The 19900-nt window shown below is 37.1% G+C and overlaps 1 protein-coding gene across 1 annotated transcript in view; it reads left to right on the plus strand.

Annotated features, from left to right (window-relative positions):
- Positions 1-19900, plus strand: part of LOC150088080 (neuroligin-4, X-linked-like) — a 220801-nt gene that overhangs the window by 170886 nt on the left and 30015 nt on the right. The window contains exon 3 of the mRNA XM_090370560.1: positions 19522-19707. Coding sequence (XP_090226686.1) covers positions 19522-19707 — 186 coding nt within the window. The remainder of the gene's footprint in view (positions 1-19521; positions 19708-19900) is intronic.

Below are 19900 nucleotides of genomic sequence, written 5' to 3' on the forward strand. Positions count from 1 at the left end.
ATTCATTCAAGAGATCCCTCTCTTCAGTCAGTAATTCAAGCAATTCCCAGTCGCGAGACGGTAGATTTAGGACCGAAATGCAGCACCAGAACGGAAATTTAATGATAAATTATTCTGCACAAGAGAAAGAAGACGTTAGTAATGAAGAGTGCTGGTCCTACTTGATAACTACATCAAACTATCTTTGTAGTTTCCATGCTTGTCCGTGGACAAAACGTCCAAATAGCTTAGGAGGAACAGTAAGAGTGGAATAAAAAGGAACTGAGAGAGGAAAAGCCATTTGTTTTATCAGAAAAATACAGCGAAAAGTCCTTTAGAATCTAAAACAAAATATTCGCAACAAAATGGAATATAATTAAGTTGTAATTAAATGTTTTGTTTAAAGACCTCGGATAAAATTAGGAAAATAATGGTGGAATAAAAACAAAGATCTCTACGACAAATTGAAGTATTTGTAGTGTATCTAAAATGGTAATGAGATTACGATCGCAGATGCTAAATATAAAACTCGGCGCAGTCCAGCGATACAGGAAATAACTTGCATAATCAGAACGTGCAGCGGATGAGAATTGGTCTTTGTACACGTAACGAAAGATGGCGAACGCTAATCCAATAATATCGAGTAAACCTAGTCACGATTACTGAAGGACAGATATAATTAAATAATAAAATTATACAAGAAAGGAATTTAAGTATCTTGCATCTCTGTTTCTTTCTTTCTTTTTTGTATGAACGGAGAGAACATCGAACAGAAGATAACTATAATTGTCTCTAGGGGAAATGCAGAACTACAAACCAGCCCACGAATGCAGAATTCAGCGTGCACTAAGACACGAGAGGTGTTAAGGATTACATATCAAACTCGGAGTATGAGAGAATGGCTGTGTGCATTTTGAATACGTTATTCTTGAATGAAAATAAATTAATATTCCATAGGTGGTGGTGAATTGTCCAGAATATCAACGTAGAACAGTCATGACTGTTCGAAGTCATTATGACCAACATCCCAGACGCTAAAGTACCTTCCAAATTAATGCTTTAGCTTCTGGTTTGAGCACGCATTCCAATCGGGCGTTCATAAGTTCACTTGTCGTCAGCAGCTGCTGCTCTGCAATTCTCTACCGATAGCGGATGCACTTCACTTCCACTTTTGTTAATGTTTGGACCTTCCATCCCAGTTTCTATAGAAAAAGAGAACTGTCTGGATCACATACCGATTGTATTGTTGTTGTTGTTATTGGGTTTTAGGCACATCAGCGACCGGAACCATATTGCGCCGTATATATCTCTGTAAATTGTGTATGTGCTGTGGTCGAAATGTTTGGAATTTGTCTCCAGAAGTAAAAACCATGCCACCTGCCTCTGAGATCGACTAACTCAGCCAAATTGTGCACGAAGCCCATAGAAATTTCTAGCGTCATTGACGATATTTAAACCCACGCCTTTTCCACCGGGTGTGAGGCGGACCGTGATTGCATACCAACTGCGCTACCCACGATGGCTTCACATATCTGTCTTCTTCTTCCAGTCACATAGCTCCCTGAGGATCTGTTGTGACCACGAACAAATTCCTCCAACTGCATCGATCATGTGCTATACGAGCGGTATCGCAAAATGTCATGCCCAAAAGTTCACTGATCTCATCCACCTAGTTGCAGGTCTTCCTCTGCACCTCTTCCCCTCGATTTTTCCTTCCATTATATTCTTCAACCGAAAGTTTTCCCTCCTTACATACCCATACTTTTCAATTATTAGTGGATTCTTTCGGCCTGCAGAACCTTTTTATTTCAATTGCGGTAGCATCCCCTACTTCCATCTTTCCGCAACATTAACTACAAGCGGATGTTGTATTCCAAAGAATTCCATTAGAACGCCATATTGGTCACGGTCGCTAAATGACGGATATGACATCAGACCATTGAACTTTAAATTGCGCAATTTTCAGTGCTATAGAAAGAATCCTGTTTGCCGAATAACCGCCTGGTATTTGCCCTATTAGACTTTAGTACTGACAGCATGTTGGGGTTTTGTTAGCTGTTCCAAGAAAGCTGTTTTCTTGGGTTCGGCCATCCAATCTAAACCACTTTATTCTTGTCTTACATAGAACTTTATTATTAACTCCTTTTAACCTGCAATTTTTTATGTTTTGTCAGATACAAATATTAACATATTTATGAGTAAAATTTTACTGGGCGTATAAATAGTTATTTTCTTTAATTGTGGATTAAAGAAACTAGTTAAGGATTAGACTCTGTTTACTGGCGTTACCAATGAAACTCAAGATGGCAGAATGCACTAGAAAGATGAAGGTACTAGTGTATTTTTCTTACGTCTTACGGTGAATTGAAATGGCGAATGTGTATTTATTTTACAGAAGCTGAGACAAATATTTACAACAGCAGGAAATGTTGGCAGATCCAATCATGAGTGAAATTTGATGTCAGAAATCGGAAAGCTTCTAGCAGTAAGTTCATAAAAACACAAGACGGCGACTAGTAATGATGGGTGAGCATCTATTCGTTGTAAGAAATGAAACCAAATGCTATCAAGTGCACAAATAATAAGGAAAGTGCACTCAATAAGAATGATGAAGTGACTCGAAACAAATACTTTCCAAAACATTTCATTCAGGAAAAAAAAACAAACACACTTTGGATTTTCTGGAAAGATTTCTCATGTATGTTGGGAGGTTCACATTACTTCAAACTCTAACGATTTATGTTGTCAAATATAAAATAAAACTAGATAAATATTCTAGAAGAATATTTTAATCTGAAAATTGAAATAAAATGAAACTTTTCAATTATTCATTCATCAGTAAAAAGATAAACTTTTAGTAAATGTGAATTTGTAATGAAAATGAATATGCAATTCGAAAAGATTTATAACAGAAACTTCTTACGGTATGCATTACCATCTCCTGTAGTAAATAAAACAAATAGAAATGTTGGATTTCATGAAATACGTCCAATTCTAGATAGTAATGGAAAATAAGAAGCTGGGCGCCATTTTTAGTTCAAATATCTCATTCTGTACGATAGCTTTTGTACCACCGTTGAGCACGCAATTTTGCTGAGGTCACACCGTGATGTCTCGAGATCATACCATTTATACACAGGACTATGATTACCAGAAAAGCAGGTAATCTGTTGGGAAAGCAGCGAATAAAGATGAATCGAAACTGATTAGTGATGTTTGGAAACTGTAAGTCGCTTTGTATTCTCAGATTTCGGTTCGTTGAATAGAAAAACAGAATAGCTGACTCGAATCCCTTCTACAAAACTATCCGATTACTTTAAATCCTTTCAATAATGAGGGTAGAATTATAAAGGAACTCCGCTTCTACTTTAGTTTTCTCTTTACATCAACGCTTCCTCGATAATTAGGCAAAAGCAGTACTGTTAACTGACTCCAACGTCTCCAATTTCTTCCAAAAGGTTCACTTCAAAAGGGTACAATTAACTTCTTAATCACAATTTTAGAACCTCTCTTTTTCCTTTCAATAACTATTTACCAACTCAAACTCTACCTTGGCTTAATGAGTTTAATGAAACGTTTGGAAAATTCTGAAGTGTGCGCAATTTAAATAATGAATTTGCTAATAACGGATATTTAAAAATGCCGACGAGAAGACAGAAACAGTGAAAAATTAATCTCCACCTCACTTTGAAGTTGAGCAGTCTTCACTAACTTGGAACAGAAGCGAAAAGAAGAACAAAAAGAAAAAGAAAGTTCAATTTCGTAAGAGATATTTCGGTTCTAATACTGTACAAAATGGATGTGGGCGTTACCAGTAAAGCTCAAGATGGCAGAAGAAAGATGAAGCTACAGTTTGACAATCCATGACTGGTGACTGTGTGCCTCTTATTGACAACTGCACTATTACAGTTTAGCTCTAATCTAATCCCCCGGTATTGTGGATCTCAGAGTCAGTGACAGCAGAAGCGTAAACACCACAACAGATGAGTTTATCGGAGTTCTTTATTACTAAACTATAGCATACTGGGTGTAAAATGAGATATCGCTTACTGGGAAGCTACCACTCACTCTTGGCCCTTTGGGAGGAGATGGATTCTGCAGATTTATGGAGATGTTCGGAGTTACTCGTTTATCAGCACTGAAAATAATAAGTCAACAGACCTTTATGTTAGAAGTCGCGTTAGAGTGTACTTAAAATAGAAGACAAAAGATAAATTGTAAGGAGAATTGGTTAATTCTCTTAAAGATAACATTAATTGTAAAAGGAAGAGGAGAAATGGATTAAACTTTTCTGTTTACTTCAAAGGGACTTTTTTGCCTGAATTCCATTGTTTTCTCACTGTTTATGATTCTTAAGCTAATATCCAGTATTATACATGCATTTAAACCAAATAAAAAAGGCCGACTGAATCAGCATCATTTATCATCATCAGTTCCCTTTTAAATTAAAATAATCTTATATATAATATTTAATGGTGTATTTAAAAACTTTTCATAGGCAACAATAAATATGATATTATTTTACTTTTTACGAAGAAGGTTAACTTCGCCTTCTCTTTTTATAGATAATCCAGAATTCGCAACTACATCTCGAATATTTTTTACTCTTTGTGTTTTCTATATCGTGTTGATGTTCAAATGATTTGTTGGTTGGTATTTTTTTCACCAACACCTCGTGAAGAACACGCGGAACGAGATCAGTGATCCTGAAAATAGGGTTTGACCAAATTAACTTCGCACTGCTGACAGAAGGAAGTCAGTCATTAAGTCTACTTCCGGATTGATAGTACAATGGATGTTAGTTTAGAGCATACTCTTTGTAATCCAAACATGGAATTCACTGGTCACTAATAATGCAATAATAATGGCTAAGGTTATCTCGTTCAAGATCGAATCGTTGGCAGCCTGCACGTAGGGCAGCCTGCCAACGATTCGATCTTCAGCGAGATAACAAATTTCGCTTTTTTGTTTTTTAAACTACAGTGAACTTGTGGAGTAGAGAAGCCACTGAAGGATAATTTTCATTATTGTCGTGAGCTGTTATCAGACTATGAGGGAAATGAAGCTTTCCAAATGACCCGTGTGTGTGTGCATTTCTTTTTTGTGTCTGCTCTCACTGAGTGCACCCTTAGGAAGTGTCGCGTGCTTGGCTCTTTGTCATCAGCCACTTTCTTTATCGCGTCGTGTCTTCTACTCTGTAACCACTTTGCTTGATCATGTACCGTGCCTTTTTCATCTCTAACCTTTACATTACTAACACCAAGTTGCTGATTTTATCATTTCTCTTAAGAGTAATTTTTAATATTACATCCCTCAAGATAAACCTGGCTCTTGTTGGCTTCATTTTATCAATATTTTGAATAGGCTTTATCCTTGAGTTATTTCACGACAACGAATATCTAAGAAAGACATCTTATAAATTTCATCCTTTAATTTAATAATACAGTGAGAATACATTTAAGCTATACACGTACGTTTCCTGAATGGTGGACAGATAAATATAATACCGCTCACGAAAACCTTCCAAGATCTCCAGTCCTTACACTTGTGGACTCTCTTTCGAGTGGGATTACTTTAAAGATAAACTACAAACCTAAAATGCTATCAGGTTTATAGAAGATATACAGGAATCATCTAAAATTACGAATAATATGTACGCTACAGCAGGCCGAGCTGTTCAGAAAAGATTTTATTCATATACACAATAGCGGAAAACATTTTGAATATTTGGCTTAACCACTGCTATATATCGCATCGTATACCACATACATAACCAGTAATTTTTGCTTTTGCGCCATCTCAAATAAGATTAGGAAGTGACCTTATATTATGTCCATAATCTGCGTTTTCTATGGCCGGTTTGCTTGTGTTTTGGAAGAAAAATCTCGAGATTAGGTGTGACTTTGGACGAGAACTACTAATTTGGCCACAAAACGACTAAAGCCAATAAAAAGTTATTTTCTTGACTAAATTCGAAGTCCAAGGCCTTTTCAACACGGTAGAATAAAGTGGAATAAAACTGAACTGTTTTATTCCACTTTCTGGTATGAGTACAATTTTTTATTGAAGTAAAACAATCTACTTTACCGGGAAGACTAGATAATTTTGCATTATTTAGATCAAGATTTTTTTGCACTTTCCTCAAAATCTTGGAAAAAGTCATACTTCCTGCTCTCACCCATCACATGTTCGGCCACAAACCTCCATACCTCCATAGTGTACTACCTGGACGTTCCACGATCACCAACCTCTTGGACACACTGTTCAGAATTGAAAGTACTTTAAGCAACAAAGAGCAACTGGATATTGTGTTCCTCGACATTAAGGCGGCCTTTGACAATCTGTCCACCCATGCATTAAGTACCATACTGTGCAACTACTTCAAAATCTCTAGCAACATTCTAGTTCTCCTTAGGAAACTCCTTCAGTCCAGGACCCTATGGATCAGAAATCAAAACCATAATCACCACATTCTCTGCTCCAGAGGGCTCCCCCAAGGGGGCGTTCTCTCTGCCACCCTCTTCGCCGCATCTTTAGAACCCTTCCTATCAAACCGTACTAATTTTACCACCTACGCAGATGATATTAAGTTCTTCATCATCACAAAATGCCCCCAGTCTCTCCAGTCTATTACTGTGAGCTCCAACCGAGAGCTACATGAACTGGAAAACCACCTTCATGCGATTGGGCTCTCCATTAATAAAGAGAAAAAATTGCACAACTTTCTATCACCAAGAAGAAAAATACCAACGATGTGAACATCATTATAACGAACTCTTCAGTTAAAAAAGTCACCCAACATAAAGATTTGGGTATCATCTGGGACAAAGATCTCACCTTCTTGCCTCACTTTAATGCCACTCGAACAAAAACATATTCGGCTTCATGGGCAGTAAAACAAGAGATCTCCAACTTCCATAACCCGGACCTTATCATCAAATACATTCTTCGTTGCATTTTCCCAATTCCATTATATGCCTCGACGATATGGTCCTCAGCGCCCTCATCATACCAAGCCAGGTTCCTCTCCCTGGAATTCTGGATCTTGAAATGGCTAAATAGGGTTACCGGGCTAACACCTACAATCTCAAAATCTGTTCTGGTCACCAATCTTAATACGCTTCCTTGGAGGTCTCTCATTATCTCTAGGAACCTTCTTACCCTCAGCTTCTATCCGGAAAACTGAGGTCACCCGATATATGGGATATCATCGCCAGACCGTCCGACAGGAGAAGATGCCAGTCCAACACATCCCCAAACAGATCGAAGCTGCGTAGCATGTCCTCCCTGGACAACATGTTTCCACATAACTCCTAAAAATTTAATAGATTAACTATAGACGTTGAGAAACTTTGCAAGGACAGAACATACAGAGCCTCCATTCTTGCAGACATGTATGCCTTAGTCATGCTCTACGTGCACTCTCTGTGATGTCGCACTATCCACGCTCCCGTGTATCCGTATGCACTTTTATTTGTTGTAACTTTATGTTTTTGTATCTTCACCAGTGGCTGTTTAAGGCCGTATATTGTATCTGGCTCTGTATACAATGCATTTGTCTGTATTTTATGTTTTATCTCTGTATGTAACTCATGTCCTCTAGCTGCATAGCTGTAAAGGGACATTTATTCGGAAATAAATTGATATTAATAATAATAATTTACACAAGTGTAGCGCCTGCTGTGAGGAACTGAAGATTAAAAATACAGGTCGCTTTTTTCGAATTTATGAGCCTATTTTGTTTCGGGGATAATTCTTAATTAAACTGGATAGCTAAAAGATTCGTTCATTGAGGCTGAGTCCCTAATATCAAAAAAATACTTCAAGGCCAATGAATTTGTTCAAGGTTCTGGGCACATCTTTTCAATTTCGATGACCTTTATGCGTAATCCGATATCTGACACATTTTAAAAAAAAGCTCTAATAGCATCTGTGTGTTCTCACACAAGAAACAGACCTGTACCCAGTTTCTAAAATAAAGAGTGAATTGCATCTTAATGAAAAGTTGTGGTGCATGTACGTATACATCAACCATTACAACACCAAACTTGTCTTTTACTTACGTATTAACATAATAAAAGTTCGCAGAAGTGTGCATTCAATAGCTCCATCAGTATCGCTTCAATACCTAAATGGTTTTCTTCGTCCACTCTGCTCCACGTGAGTCTAAAAAAGGAACGGGAAGAGGTAATTGAACAAACAACATAATGGACACTGACGGCTCTGTACAGGAGACCTAACAACACTCACGAACTCAAAGGAAAAAAAAATCTAGTATCGTTAGGAGGGTGACCTTGGCCTGCTAAGTCGACCTTCATCTTCTGTGCGGGTCACGTGATTTCATTAACCGTAATGAGAAAAGTATGGTAAAGTCGGATATTTCTCTTCAAGTAAACTACGAAGATATAATTTCGCCATGGAGTTTGTAAAGATGAGATTACTCTTTCGCTGTGACCTCCGCTAAGCTAATGGTAAATGAAGGTTGCCGTTTTTAATCTTAGTAAAGTGGTGGCCAGCATTGATCATTTCTGAAGTCACCAGTCTCTCCATCAGGTAATCAGCGATCCAACGCAGACCAGCCGGTTATTTTTAGCTTTATTTTGCATACTTTTCTGAGGACTTTTTTTTTTAAACGAAAATTTAAAATTATAAACTCGGGAGATTGCTTTTTTGGTCGGCTGATTCGATTTAAAATTCAAATTGAGACGCCATGAAATTCGAGCCTTTTTTTTCTTAATTCAGTTCTCTCAGTGTTAAAAATTAATCTATCGATGGCTGCTGTCTTCTTCTTTCCTTTACGAATTTATCACGTCTAAGGATTAGATGTTTTTCTCACAATTATGCCCATTAATGGGAAAATTACTTAAATGGCCAGTATCGATTTAAGTAATTTGGAATTAATATATGACTCGCTGGAGACTTCTAGCTTGTATAAAATAAATTGGAATTATCCTATTTTGGCCAATTTCTAAACCCGTAATGAATGTCAATTGGTAAAGCAGCATGCTCCACTCAATAGTGGACTTCTATAAGAAATACCTTTCTGAAAGACATTTCATATCTTTTATTGAGGTTTTTATTATACGATTCAATTATATTGAGTTTAAAAAAGAAATATTCCCCTACGGATGGCTCAACCCTTTACACTTAAAACTCTGAACAAGCACGCTCTCGTGTTGCTTATATGGCTGATGATAAGGCCTTATAAACAACACGAGTCTTGGTTTTTTTTTTAAAGCCGATTTTTCCGTTTTAAATAACCTTCGAGACAAGTTTTGTTCGAATAAATATTTTGATTTTGGGTATTTAAAATCTGAGTTCATTAAATTTGCGTATTCGAACAAGTTTGGTTGGTTTGACAACGGATGAAACAGCGTTTGTTTGTCTGTTGTTGCCTGTTGCCAAGTTGGGTGTTGCTATAGCAACAACCGAAGACTATCCTAGCTAGCCGAGAGAGTTCATCCTGGATGTTGGCAGGGGAAATATTAAATTCGAGTCTGTCTGTTTGCATTAATTAAAAAATACGCGTACACAGCAATGAAATTGAAAGAAAATTTTCGCAGACATCAAAAAAAAAAAAAAAAAAAAAAAATCAAGGAATGCGAACGTTAAAAAAAAAAAAAAAAAAAAAAAAACTCTGAAAATTTACCGTACAAAAATCTGATTAAATATATCTTTGCAGTATAGCTTTCTATTTTGATTATAATTTTCGGATATTTAATATATTACTAAAAAAATTCCTTAGAATACTTATTTTAACGTAAAAAAAAAAATAATTCTAGAAAGCAAAATCAAGGTTGTTGAAAAAAAAATTATTTCCATTAAAAAAAAAAAAAAAAAACGCACTGATTGTAAGCCACTGATCGTTAGGAATTGATTGTGAGCTGCTGAAGGTTGGCAGGCTGGATGATAAATACAAATGACAGCAGGGTATTCGACGAATGTGTCTCTATTCCCAACAGGAAATTTTCGCATTCCTTTCTAAACGATGGAATTTCTTCACATACACAGCCATTGTGAAAATGAAGGAATTCTCCTAAAAATAAAGAACGAAGTTGAACGCAAGTTGGCAATTGAGATATTTGCATACAGAAATTGGTTCTAGTAAAAGGAGTCTTTATACTTGGCAAAGAGTGATACTTATTGAATTCTAATGATTGCGAGAGGACGTCTACAGCAACAAGGTGCGAGGGACAGGGTGTTAGTAGGAGTGACGCATTGGCTCTGATTTTCAAAAGAAATCTTGGAAAAAACGGTCTGTTTTAGTTCTTTTGTTTTTTTTTTAATTTTAAAATTCAAAAATAGATTTAAATTTTGGGTTTAGAGGTGATTGAATGTAATTTTTTTGGGGTTTGATTTTTAAAAATTTCACTTTTATAATTTGTTTTGGAATTTTAAAATAAATTTCCGATTTATTTATATTTGAATTTGAAATTTTAATTTAAAAACTGGAAATAATTGGATTTCAAATTTAAAGTTTAAATATTCCACTTAATTGAATTTGAAATCTGAAGTTTGATTTCAAAACGTTTACGTTTTCTAATTTTGTTTTATTTTCTATTTGAATTTGAAATTTAATTGTCAGATTAAAACGAAGTATAATTGATTACCACGAAACAATCAAGAAAATGTGAATCCAATAACTGAGAAAAAGTAAGGTGTAAATAAAAAAAATTCACAAAATACGAAATGGCTTAACTACGAAAATTAAAAATGTTTAAGATAAATACATTAAAACAGTTTACAGCAGATGCATAATGATCAATATTTAAAAAAAAATCCTCTCTGAAAATAACACACAGAATAAAAGTACGAAACGTATAATTTATACTCTGTACGTTTGAAAGAAGCAAAATCTTTTGTTTAGAATTATTACCAGCCAAAGATGCACAAATAGAGAAAGTCTAACTGGAATATAGTGTGCGCAGAATAAAACAGACGGAATATATAGCTCTCCTTTTCCGTCTTTTAAGAAAAATACCGCTGAGCCTTGCCTGTCAGATAGTAGCTGTGGTGTCATGAGTCTGAAAGGAAAGTTTTCGTGACATGGAAACATTAGGATAGAAACTAAAGTATATTTTTCATGTCAGTTGTTGGTGCTGTTTTGGAAATATGAGGTATATTTCGATCACAGAATGGATAGCAAAGTGGGTATCGCTACGAATGATTGATAGGTTCAAGAATAGATATTTTTCCGTGATTTTAATTGTAGCGAAGAAAGGAAAAAAATCTTTGGATTCTTAACTGTGGATTATAGTAATTTTCGTGATGTTTGATAAAGTTTCTTATAAAGTAAACATAAATTCACAAAATAAGCCTCATTAAATTATGCATGTAGTGATTTTTATTGTAGAATTACCTGTAATTTTCTTTGCAAGAGCCCATGCAATAGATTAAACTTCTATTTTTTATTCTATTATTTTATTTCCTTGTCGGTTATATCTTTGTATAGTTTCATGCTTGATAAAAAGAGAAGCATTTATTCTTTTATCTTTTAAAGATATTTTCCTCTCAGATATTTTTCCTCCGACATATACTGAGTGGACAGAAATCATGGGATACCTACCTAGTAACGGGTAGGCCCACATTTCGCTCGGATGAGGGCAGTCACACGACGAGGCATTGGGTCCACTAGTTCACGAAAGCGTTCCACAGATATTTCTATCCCTGCTTACTGCACCGCTGTCCATAATTCAGTCGCATTTCTGGGTGAGGATCCAAAGCTCTAACGGACCTTTCCACAGCATCCCAAAGGTGCTCCACAGGGTTAAAGTCCGGTGAACGGGGAAGCCATTCCATGATGGTAAAATCTGCGGAATGCTCTTCGAACCATGTTGTAGTCATGACGGCTTTGTGGGGAGGCGCCTTGTCCTGCTGGAACAGTCCATTACTCTGTGGGTGCACGATAACATGAAGGGATGCAAGATGGTCTGCAAGGATGGACACGTAACCTGGACCGTTCAGAGATGCGTCTAGACGTACTAGTGATTCCAAAATGAGCCAGTTGAACAAACCCCAGACCATTACTCACCGTCCACCTGCCTCAACAATTCCTCGTTGATATGACGCTTGCAGAGCTTCGTGCGATTTCCGCCAGATACCCAGCTTCCCGTCCGCTCGAAATAACCGGAAACTCGGACCAGGAGGAGACCCGTCTTCAATCATCCAAGGTCCAGTGCCGATGTTCTTTCGACCAGTTAAGGCATAGATTCCTGTGTCATGGTGTTAGCAATGTGATTCTGTGGATCGGCGGCTCCCATAACCTATTGCGGCTAATGATCTCCTGATGGTCTTGGTGGAGACGTTTCTTGCACCTCCCTCGTTGAAGTCGGCAGTGATCTGTGCCACTGTCGCTCTCGGGTTGGCTGAAACAATGCTAGACAGACGTCGACGGCTAAGTTCATCCACCACCTTTCTCCGCCCACAGCGCTGTGCACGATGAGATGTTATTCCGAAAATGGCGTATTCCTGATACACTCTTGATATTTTTGAATGGGGATAGTGCAATTTCTGTACCACCTGCGCGATAGAGTGACGCATGCGTTAGTCACCCACTATCATCCCTCTTTCAAAGTCGGTTAACTCACGACGTTTATCCATACTGACATCGAATTACCGTCCACATGAATGCAGAGTACCTATATACCTGTCAAGCGGTGGGTTCGTCCACTAGTGAGGGGGGGGGGTGACAGCGACGCGTTGCCCAGGAACCAGGTATCCCATGAATTCTGTCCTTTTAGTGTACTTCAGCCATGTATAAACGTTGTAATTTACACATATATATATTGTTTTCGTAAATATTCTTTTAAAGTAAATAATTATTTTAATACCTAGCTTGCTCCTAATTACAGAGAACGTGTGCTCGAGGATACTGCCGTGTAGCGTACGATCATTAAAGTTATCTGTAACGTCCAGTGTGATGTTGGAATTAAGTAATGCAAGTTGAATGTTGGCCTGTTCTTAATGAGTGTGTCTGAAGCACTCACGTGTATTCAGCGTGAGTTATTTAGGTTTCCAGGATGCATTGAACACGTTGGATATCGTAGTAGCAGTGTCCATATCTACAATCCACTCTCATGAGATCCTCAAGTCTTAACGATCCTTCCAGAAGAAAGCTTTCTGAGATGATTTTGTTTGTGGTGTCTTCCCAGCAGCATCTTGTCGACTTTCCTCTGCTGAACATGCAGTTGTGCGTTTTGGCATAACTGATAAGCTAAAGTGGATCTTGATCGTCCAAACTGAGTTTTTACCCTTGGAACCTGGGCTTTTACCATGGATATAAATAAACTAACCACCGATTTTGCGCAGTTAACATAAACGTACTAACACTTATTGGCTTTAATTACCTCGATAACTTAATCTGAACAATTCAGTCCGACTTTGATGCAAAGAAACTACGCCGCTACTTAAGATAATGATTATACTGTGTGACAGTTAACAGACAGCTTATTATTTATACTCTGATTTTTCTTGTTTTGTTTACTACTTGTTTATTATCGCTGTTACCTCTTTGCGTTCTCCATTTCTCCCTGCCATTTAGACCCAAAGACGAATTCCAATCTTGTATCCCAGTAATTATTCAATAAACAGGTCAATGAACGTTTATAGTAGGACTTGAATGGTCGTGTTCAATATTTTAGCCTTCTACCCACTCTTTAAACTGTTACTCAAAACAAAATTCGCTATCGACTGTCATAAATACTTGAATGAACGAAGAGTACATTTATTTCCATAACTATTTAATGTATTTTGGTTTCTGTCCGCTCTAAAACCGTATGAATAACTGCTCCAAGTCACTCAACATCTTAGAATTCCAATTTTTTTCAAACGTATAAAGATATACTCTATATGTATAGAACAAATTCAGTTCAGGAGTCTAATATTAGCTGTTTGCCCTCTATACGTTGCAAATTCCATCGATATATTATTCATATCGTCTGCCGATCTAACGTTCCTTCCTGAGGATTTCTTTACCAGCTTCAAACCACAGATCTATTATTTATTTAGGCGCTTTTCCATCCAATACATTCATTCTCTCTTCGGGTAGGCGACTGCCACCAGCGCGTCATGGATGTATCCGAAATATGGTAGGGCAATTCTAGAATTTGATACACAGCGTGGTAAGCATTTTATTAAATTATTTTCATTCTACAAAGCTATAAAACATACGAATTATGTTCACAGGCTGGCAGCAATTAAAATTATATTCTCTTTGGTATCGATTATATTTCTTATATCGGATATATATTGAAAATACTTTTAATTATTTAAACCAAGTGGGCTGGGGAATAAATATCAGTTCCTTGTTTTCTTCTAGCTTTATTATTGTGAAAAATATACACTACATTGCCAAAAGTATCTGGTTAGATTTGAGAAAAATGAACCATACTTATTAAAACATTTAATTGGATTTTAAAAATGCTATTTTAAGGAACTTTCTCTGGTATCTTGTGTGAAACAACTCGAGTTATTGTAAATTAAATTTCTAAAATGAATGGGATCGCTGAAAAAAGTTGTATGCTTTTATCTGAGAAGAAATTTAAGTTAAGTACATGGGGAAGAGAAAAAAAATTAACCATCAGAGTGATATCAGTTCTCCGAGTAGTCCGAATCCGCCTCAATTGTTTTACTTCGCTTCCAAACAGCAATCAGATTAAAGATTTAACACTTCCTTTACGGAAGACATTGAAAGTAATTGAATTACACAAATTCGTAACCTAACAGATCATTGTACTGGAGAATTCATCAAGATAGTAGGAAAGATAAAGCACTTATTAACAATTAAAAATGGTTGTAAGATCATTTTAATAGCTAAAACTAAGTAGAGTCGTTCAGAGCCTGGAAGGTAACGCCAAAGGGTTTTTTAGCAATTCATTCATTATGTGGATTATGTTAGCAATTAAAAATAGCATACATAATGAACGCCAGTTTTTTTTCTTGTGATAAAAAATACAAAAAAAAAAAAAAAAACAACGGTCTTTCTTAGACTAAATTAGGCCTAACTGAAGGTAATTTTTCGTATATGTTCGATTGTACTTTTGCGCCAATGTCACATAGTGCTGTAGTGCTAGTGATTTATCGACAGAAACTTGTCTTATTCTTGCGTGCGCTTTTTTTTGCCCCTTTATACGTTGCTTTGAACAAAAAACGTCATCGAAATATTGTCTGAAAACTAATATAAGGTTCGACGAAGTGAAAGACTAGATATTCATTATGTCTTGGATTAATGGCAATCTGCCACTGGTCTACCGTTCGCCGACTGTCATCAGCAGATGAGATTAATGACAATTTCCTTCAATAGCACGACACAAATATCATTAATTAGCGTTTGTGAACAAATGAAAATTGATTGATGGGGGAAAAAAATGAAAGAAATGTAACTTTCTTACGGGAGCATTTCCCCACTCCCCCACCTTTTAATACGCCCATTGGATACAACTGTTAGATAATTAATGAACTCGGGGTTAGGGGGAAATTGACGATGGGCTAGAAAGATTACAAGAGGACAAAACAGGTGCCCGCTGTTTGTACTGAAAGGACAACTAAAATTCCTCAATATTGAAGCTTTCTCTGCAGGAAGAAATTATTGTTTAATTGTTCGTTTTGAGGGAGTGACAAAAGGAAACATCTCTTCTTTCCCTCCTCCGGGCCTGCTAATTACAGATGACTTTGTTATTATAAATAAAATGGCGAGATGACCATATGTTATGGAAAGAAAGAACAGAATTTTAAAAATGAAAAGTCAGATCAATACCAAATTTTCAATGCATGTTTCACTGTTCCCTGGGAAGCTTTCAGGGCCTTTGCGATTCCACAGCCCCCCAAGTTCTTCACTAGAAAAGGCAGCGATAAATTTTGTACAGCAGGTCCGATCCTTTTAGAAATTTGAGATGAGAAGTTACTCATGTACGCCTATCTCACCCCCCCCCCACAAAAAAACTTCTATACAAGTCCCACCGCACGACTACCCATCACGCGATGATGCTGTTTCGGTAGACATTTCTTGAATACGATACAGAAGTTTCTAACCTGTAAGGTACATTATTTAATAACCCAATGCGCCTGAAATACAAAGAAATGTTTGCCTCACCGAATTCTTTTTTTAAACCAAGGAATTCCTATTCAACCACTACGAGGGGCAATCTGTAAGTAATTACCCTCACCTAAAAATCTCTGAGTTAGGGATTTCAAACTTGGTTGGAAATTTCATCCTGCTCTATGTAGTTCCCTTCTAGAGCTACACATTTTCTCATCTGTGGATTCTTTCAGGTGACTTGGATAGACATCTCCTCTTTGAGCAGAAAAACAGACTTTCACTTCTTCATTAATTATCTCTTTATCAGTCTGAAACCTGTGACTACGTAAATCCGTTGTTCATTTTAGGGAAGAGAAAGGAGTCTGAAAGCGATAGGTCAGGAGAATAAAGCCGCAGCTGTGTGAGCAGGCCCATTATTGGTTAGGAGGCAAACATCTTATAGTCTCTCTTAACATTCCAATCAGGTTTCTGTAGTGTAGTGTAGTGCCGACCGGGCTAACCGAGTGGGTAAAGTACCTGCCCGGCAACCCAAAGGTCGCGGGTTCGATTCTCGCCTCGGGCTTGGATCAAAGTACTGCAAAAACCTTGGGAGGTGCAATATGGCCGCAGAAGCCGATGCGCCAACAACTACCAAATCAAATCAATCAATGCAGTGTAGTACTCTTCCCATAGATGCAGTTGCCCTTTGGAAGTTAATCTGTAAGGATACCTTTAGACTGTCAAAGACTGACAACATTTGTTGGCAAACAATCGAACCTTGACTTCTTTGGTCGTTGGTGAAGATGAATGTTTTTATTCTTTGCTCATCTGTTTTGTTTCTGAGTCACAGTGATGTACCCAGCATTCATCCAAAAAAATCACCATTCTCTCTACAAAGCTCAATAATTGTGCAGATTGATTTTGGGGAGATTTTGAGGCGATGTAAATTATCTCGGACTATTACTAATCAGACTACCATTCAACCGTCTGTCTTCAAGGATCAACTGTTCCACTTTAGCCACAATGACAAGGTCTGTTTCTGAGATGTGCCTTCCTTTTCTTAGGAAGGAAGGCACATCCTTCCTATTCGCCCTCACCTAAACTCTCTCTTCAAATTTTTCGCAGTCTTATATGATGGGAAATCCTCCCCATATACAAATCTCCTCATAGATTTGTTTTGCTTTGCAAATGGAGAATTTTATAACGGATCCGACCTCAACCTTCTCCAGCAATATAACCTCTCGCTGTATTCATAGCTCTAATTTAGTAACCGATTGATCAAGAAAATCAAATATATGTTAACTTGCGAGACAGTTGAGGATTTGATATTATATATACATAATATGAAATCCTTAACTCAAATATTCTAGGTGAATGTAAATACTTATTGATCGCCCATCGTATTTATAATTCTGTACTCAACTAGCCAAAAAAATCTCTACATATCTTTAACTCAGCATTATTTAGCTGGTCTTTGTCTTGTCTGTTTTCCATCTCGTACTTTAAAAAGGCGAAAAACTCTTTGCTATCTTTTCAGTTCGCTCATCTATTTCGCTATCTATCGATGTCTATGTTATTTCTGTTTATCGCATAAAAATAATTAGCCAGTCAGTCTCTCTTTCTCTGCTAAATCCCATTTACTTCCTCAGATTTCTCAACGCTGCCATTACTATTTATCTCTTTGGGTTTCAGCGTTCTAAAGTAGTCGATTTCATCGATGATAACTAATGGAACCGTAATTAATATTCACCGTTATCGCAACATCAATCTTTCTACTCATCGTCCACCTCCTAATTATCCTAATTAATAATAAAAAAACCATTAACTTTTATCTAAGCGAATGTCAGCTGGTTTGTCTCACCCAAATGGTACAAACTGGCTCTAATACATTTACTGCCATCCGAAGAGAAATTCGGATGCCAGTAAACATATTAACTTCTCCAGACAGGTGAGTTAGTTCTCGATTCAAGTTAAGCATTCCTCGTGACACTTAAGAAGGAAATAAAGAAAGAAAAAAAAAAGGTCTTCTCTTTACACTGGAACTGAGTATGGAAAGCAACGTCCTCAATCATAGCAGTAAAGTAATCCATCCTGATAAAAACTAGCATTTGGAAAACCTGCATAAATTAAATTACTGCGCGTTACTCCAACGTTGAATATTTCAAATATTAGAAGGAGGAAGTTAAAAAAAAAAAGGAAAAAAAAAAAAAAAGAGCCAGATAAAGGAACTCGGCTCAAATTTATCACGGTAGTGTGACACGTGACACGCGCTGTCAGAATCTAGCGAGGAAGCGTCACCTTGCTTGACGCGCAGAAGTAATTCTTCGCCTAAGCCAACGTAAAAGTTTTAAGCAAACAATCAGCAAACTTCGGATGACAGGAGGAAAGAGGGAGTGCAAATAGACAAGGCTTAACCAAAGCGGTACACACGATAATAAATAACAACAAAGGTTAGAAAGAAGAACGTCTATGAGGACACTTTCCATTCAACTCGGCTCTTCAGATGTAATTTGCATAATATTTTGCCAATCCCAGCTTTTTTTGTTCACCGCTGGATGGCGTTACTAATGAACTCCCAATCTTTCTATTCTTTGGAGTCCGTCTAATCTGAATATTCGTATCCGTGCGGACGTTCCGATTCTTAATTTGAATATTAAGCCTATTCATCAACTTTTTCCCATTTCAGTGTGCACAACGTTCGGAGGCTGTTCGCCAAACTGAACTTCGCAATCTGGTTAGAATCCGCTGACTGCTTCAGACGTTTTCCTTTTTCTTTACTTGGTAATGATTGTTCTCAAACTTTCTTCGTCTGGCGCCTTTCCTTGACAGATTTATTTTCTTATCCTAAACGTGTGGTCTCTCTCTCTGCGCACAGCCTATCATCCTACCTCTTCTTGTAGAGGATTTTTTCCCATTTTCTCAGAGCTTCGTACTTTTCCGCCCCTCAATCCCAACGAAAAATACAAAACAAAACGCAAAGTGCAAGATTTTACGTTTGCGGTGTTCCCAATGATTTTTCTGTCACACTTTTATAAGTCAGTGGGTTGCTTTTAATTTATTTTATTGACTGTCATTCGGAAATGGCATTCTTCGACGCCATTTTTTTATGATATAGGTGCGGGGACATTTTACAGACTTATAAAAATACGTCGTCTGCTTGCTTAAAGTCAGCAGACGACGAACAGTATGAAACCGTAGTGTTTGTCGTCTGCTGGCTTTTAGCAAAGTGTATAAACACTTCAACTCATAAATATCAGTCCCAGAATGTATAATCCTAATATTCAAACTCACATACTTTAAAAAAAAAAAAGTTTTCCTCATCATATATTATTGTGAAATATTGAAAAATCATCTGTCGGGGTAAATTTCCGCATTTATTTCTAAGAAAAGGAATTTTAAACTTTTTATCCTTATTACTTTCGTGTCATCTATTTTATTTGCCATAAAAAGCCGCAGAGTTGAGAAAGTCTCATTATCTCGCCATCACATCATTAAAAATAGCTTCTCTTGATTATCTTCTATCTTAGGTTTTCTTCCTGCGGTTGAAGGTTCCGCCAGAGGCAACTATGGACTAATGGATCAGGTCGCAGCTCTGCACTGGGTTCAAGAAAACATAGCGGAATTCGGTGGCGATCCCCGCAATGTAACCATTTTTGGACAAGGTCACGGAGGAGCTTTTGTCAACCTCCTAATGGTGTCTCCCATGGCTAAAGGTAAGTTAAGCAAACTTTTCTTATCTCTTAAATATTTTCCTAATATTGACTTTTAAGAATAGTTCTCGAGTGTACGAAGTTAGGCAAAGATAACTGACGGATCGATCGGCTAAATGATGTTCATCACGTAAAGAACAGATCAGGGCAGATGGAAGAAATCAGCACTAAATATTTGATTAGATATCGAAAATTA

Source organism: Mastigoproctus giganteus, chromosome 3 (genome assembly GCF_048544385.1).
Source record: "Mastigoproctus giganteus isolate SK-2022 chromosome 3, ASM4854438v1, whole genome shotgun sequence".
NCBI classification, from domain to species: Eukaryota; Metazoa; Arthropoda; class Arachnida; order Uropygi; family Thelyphonidae; genus Mastigoproctus; species Mastigoproctus giganteus.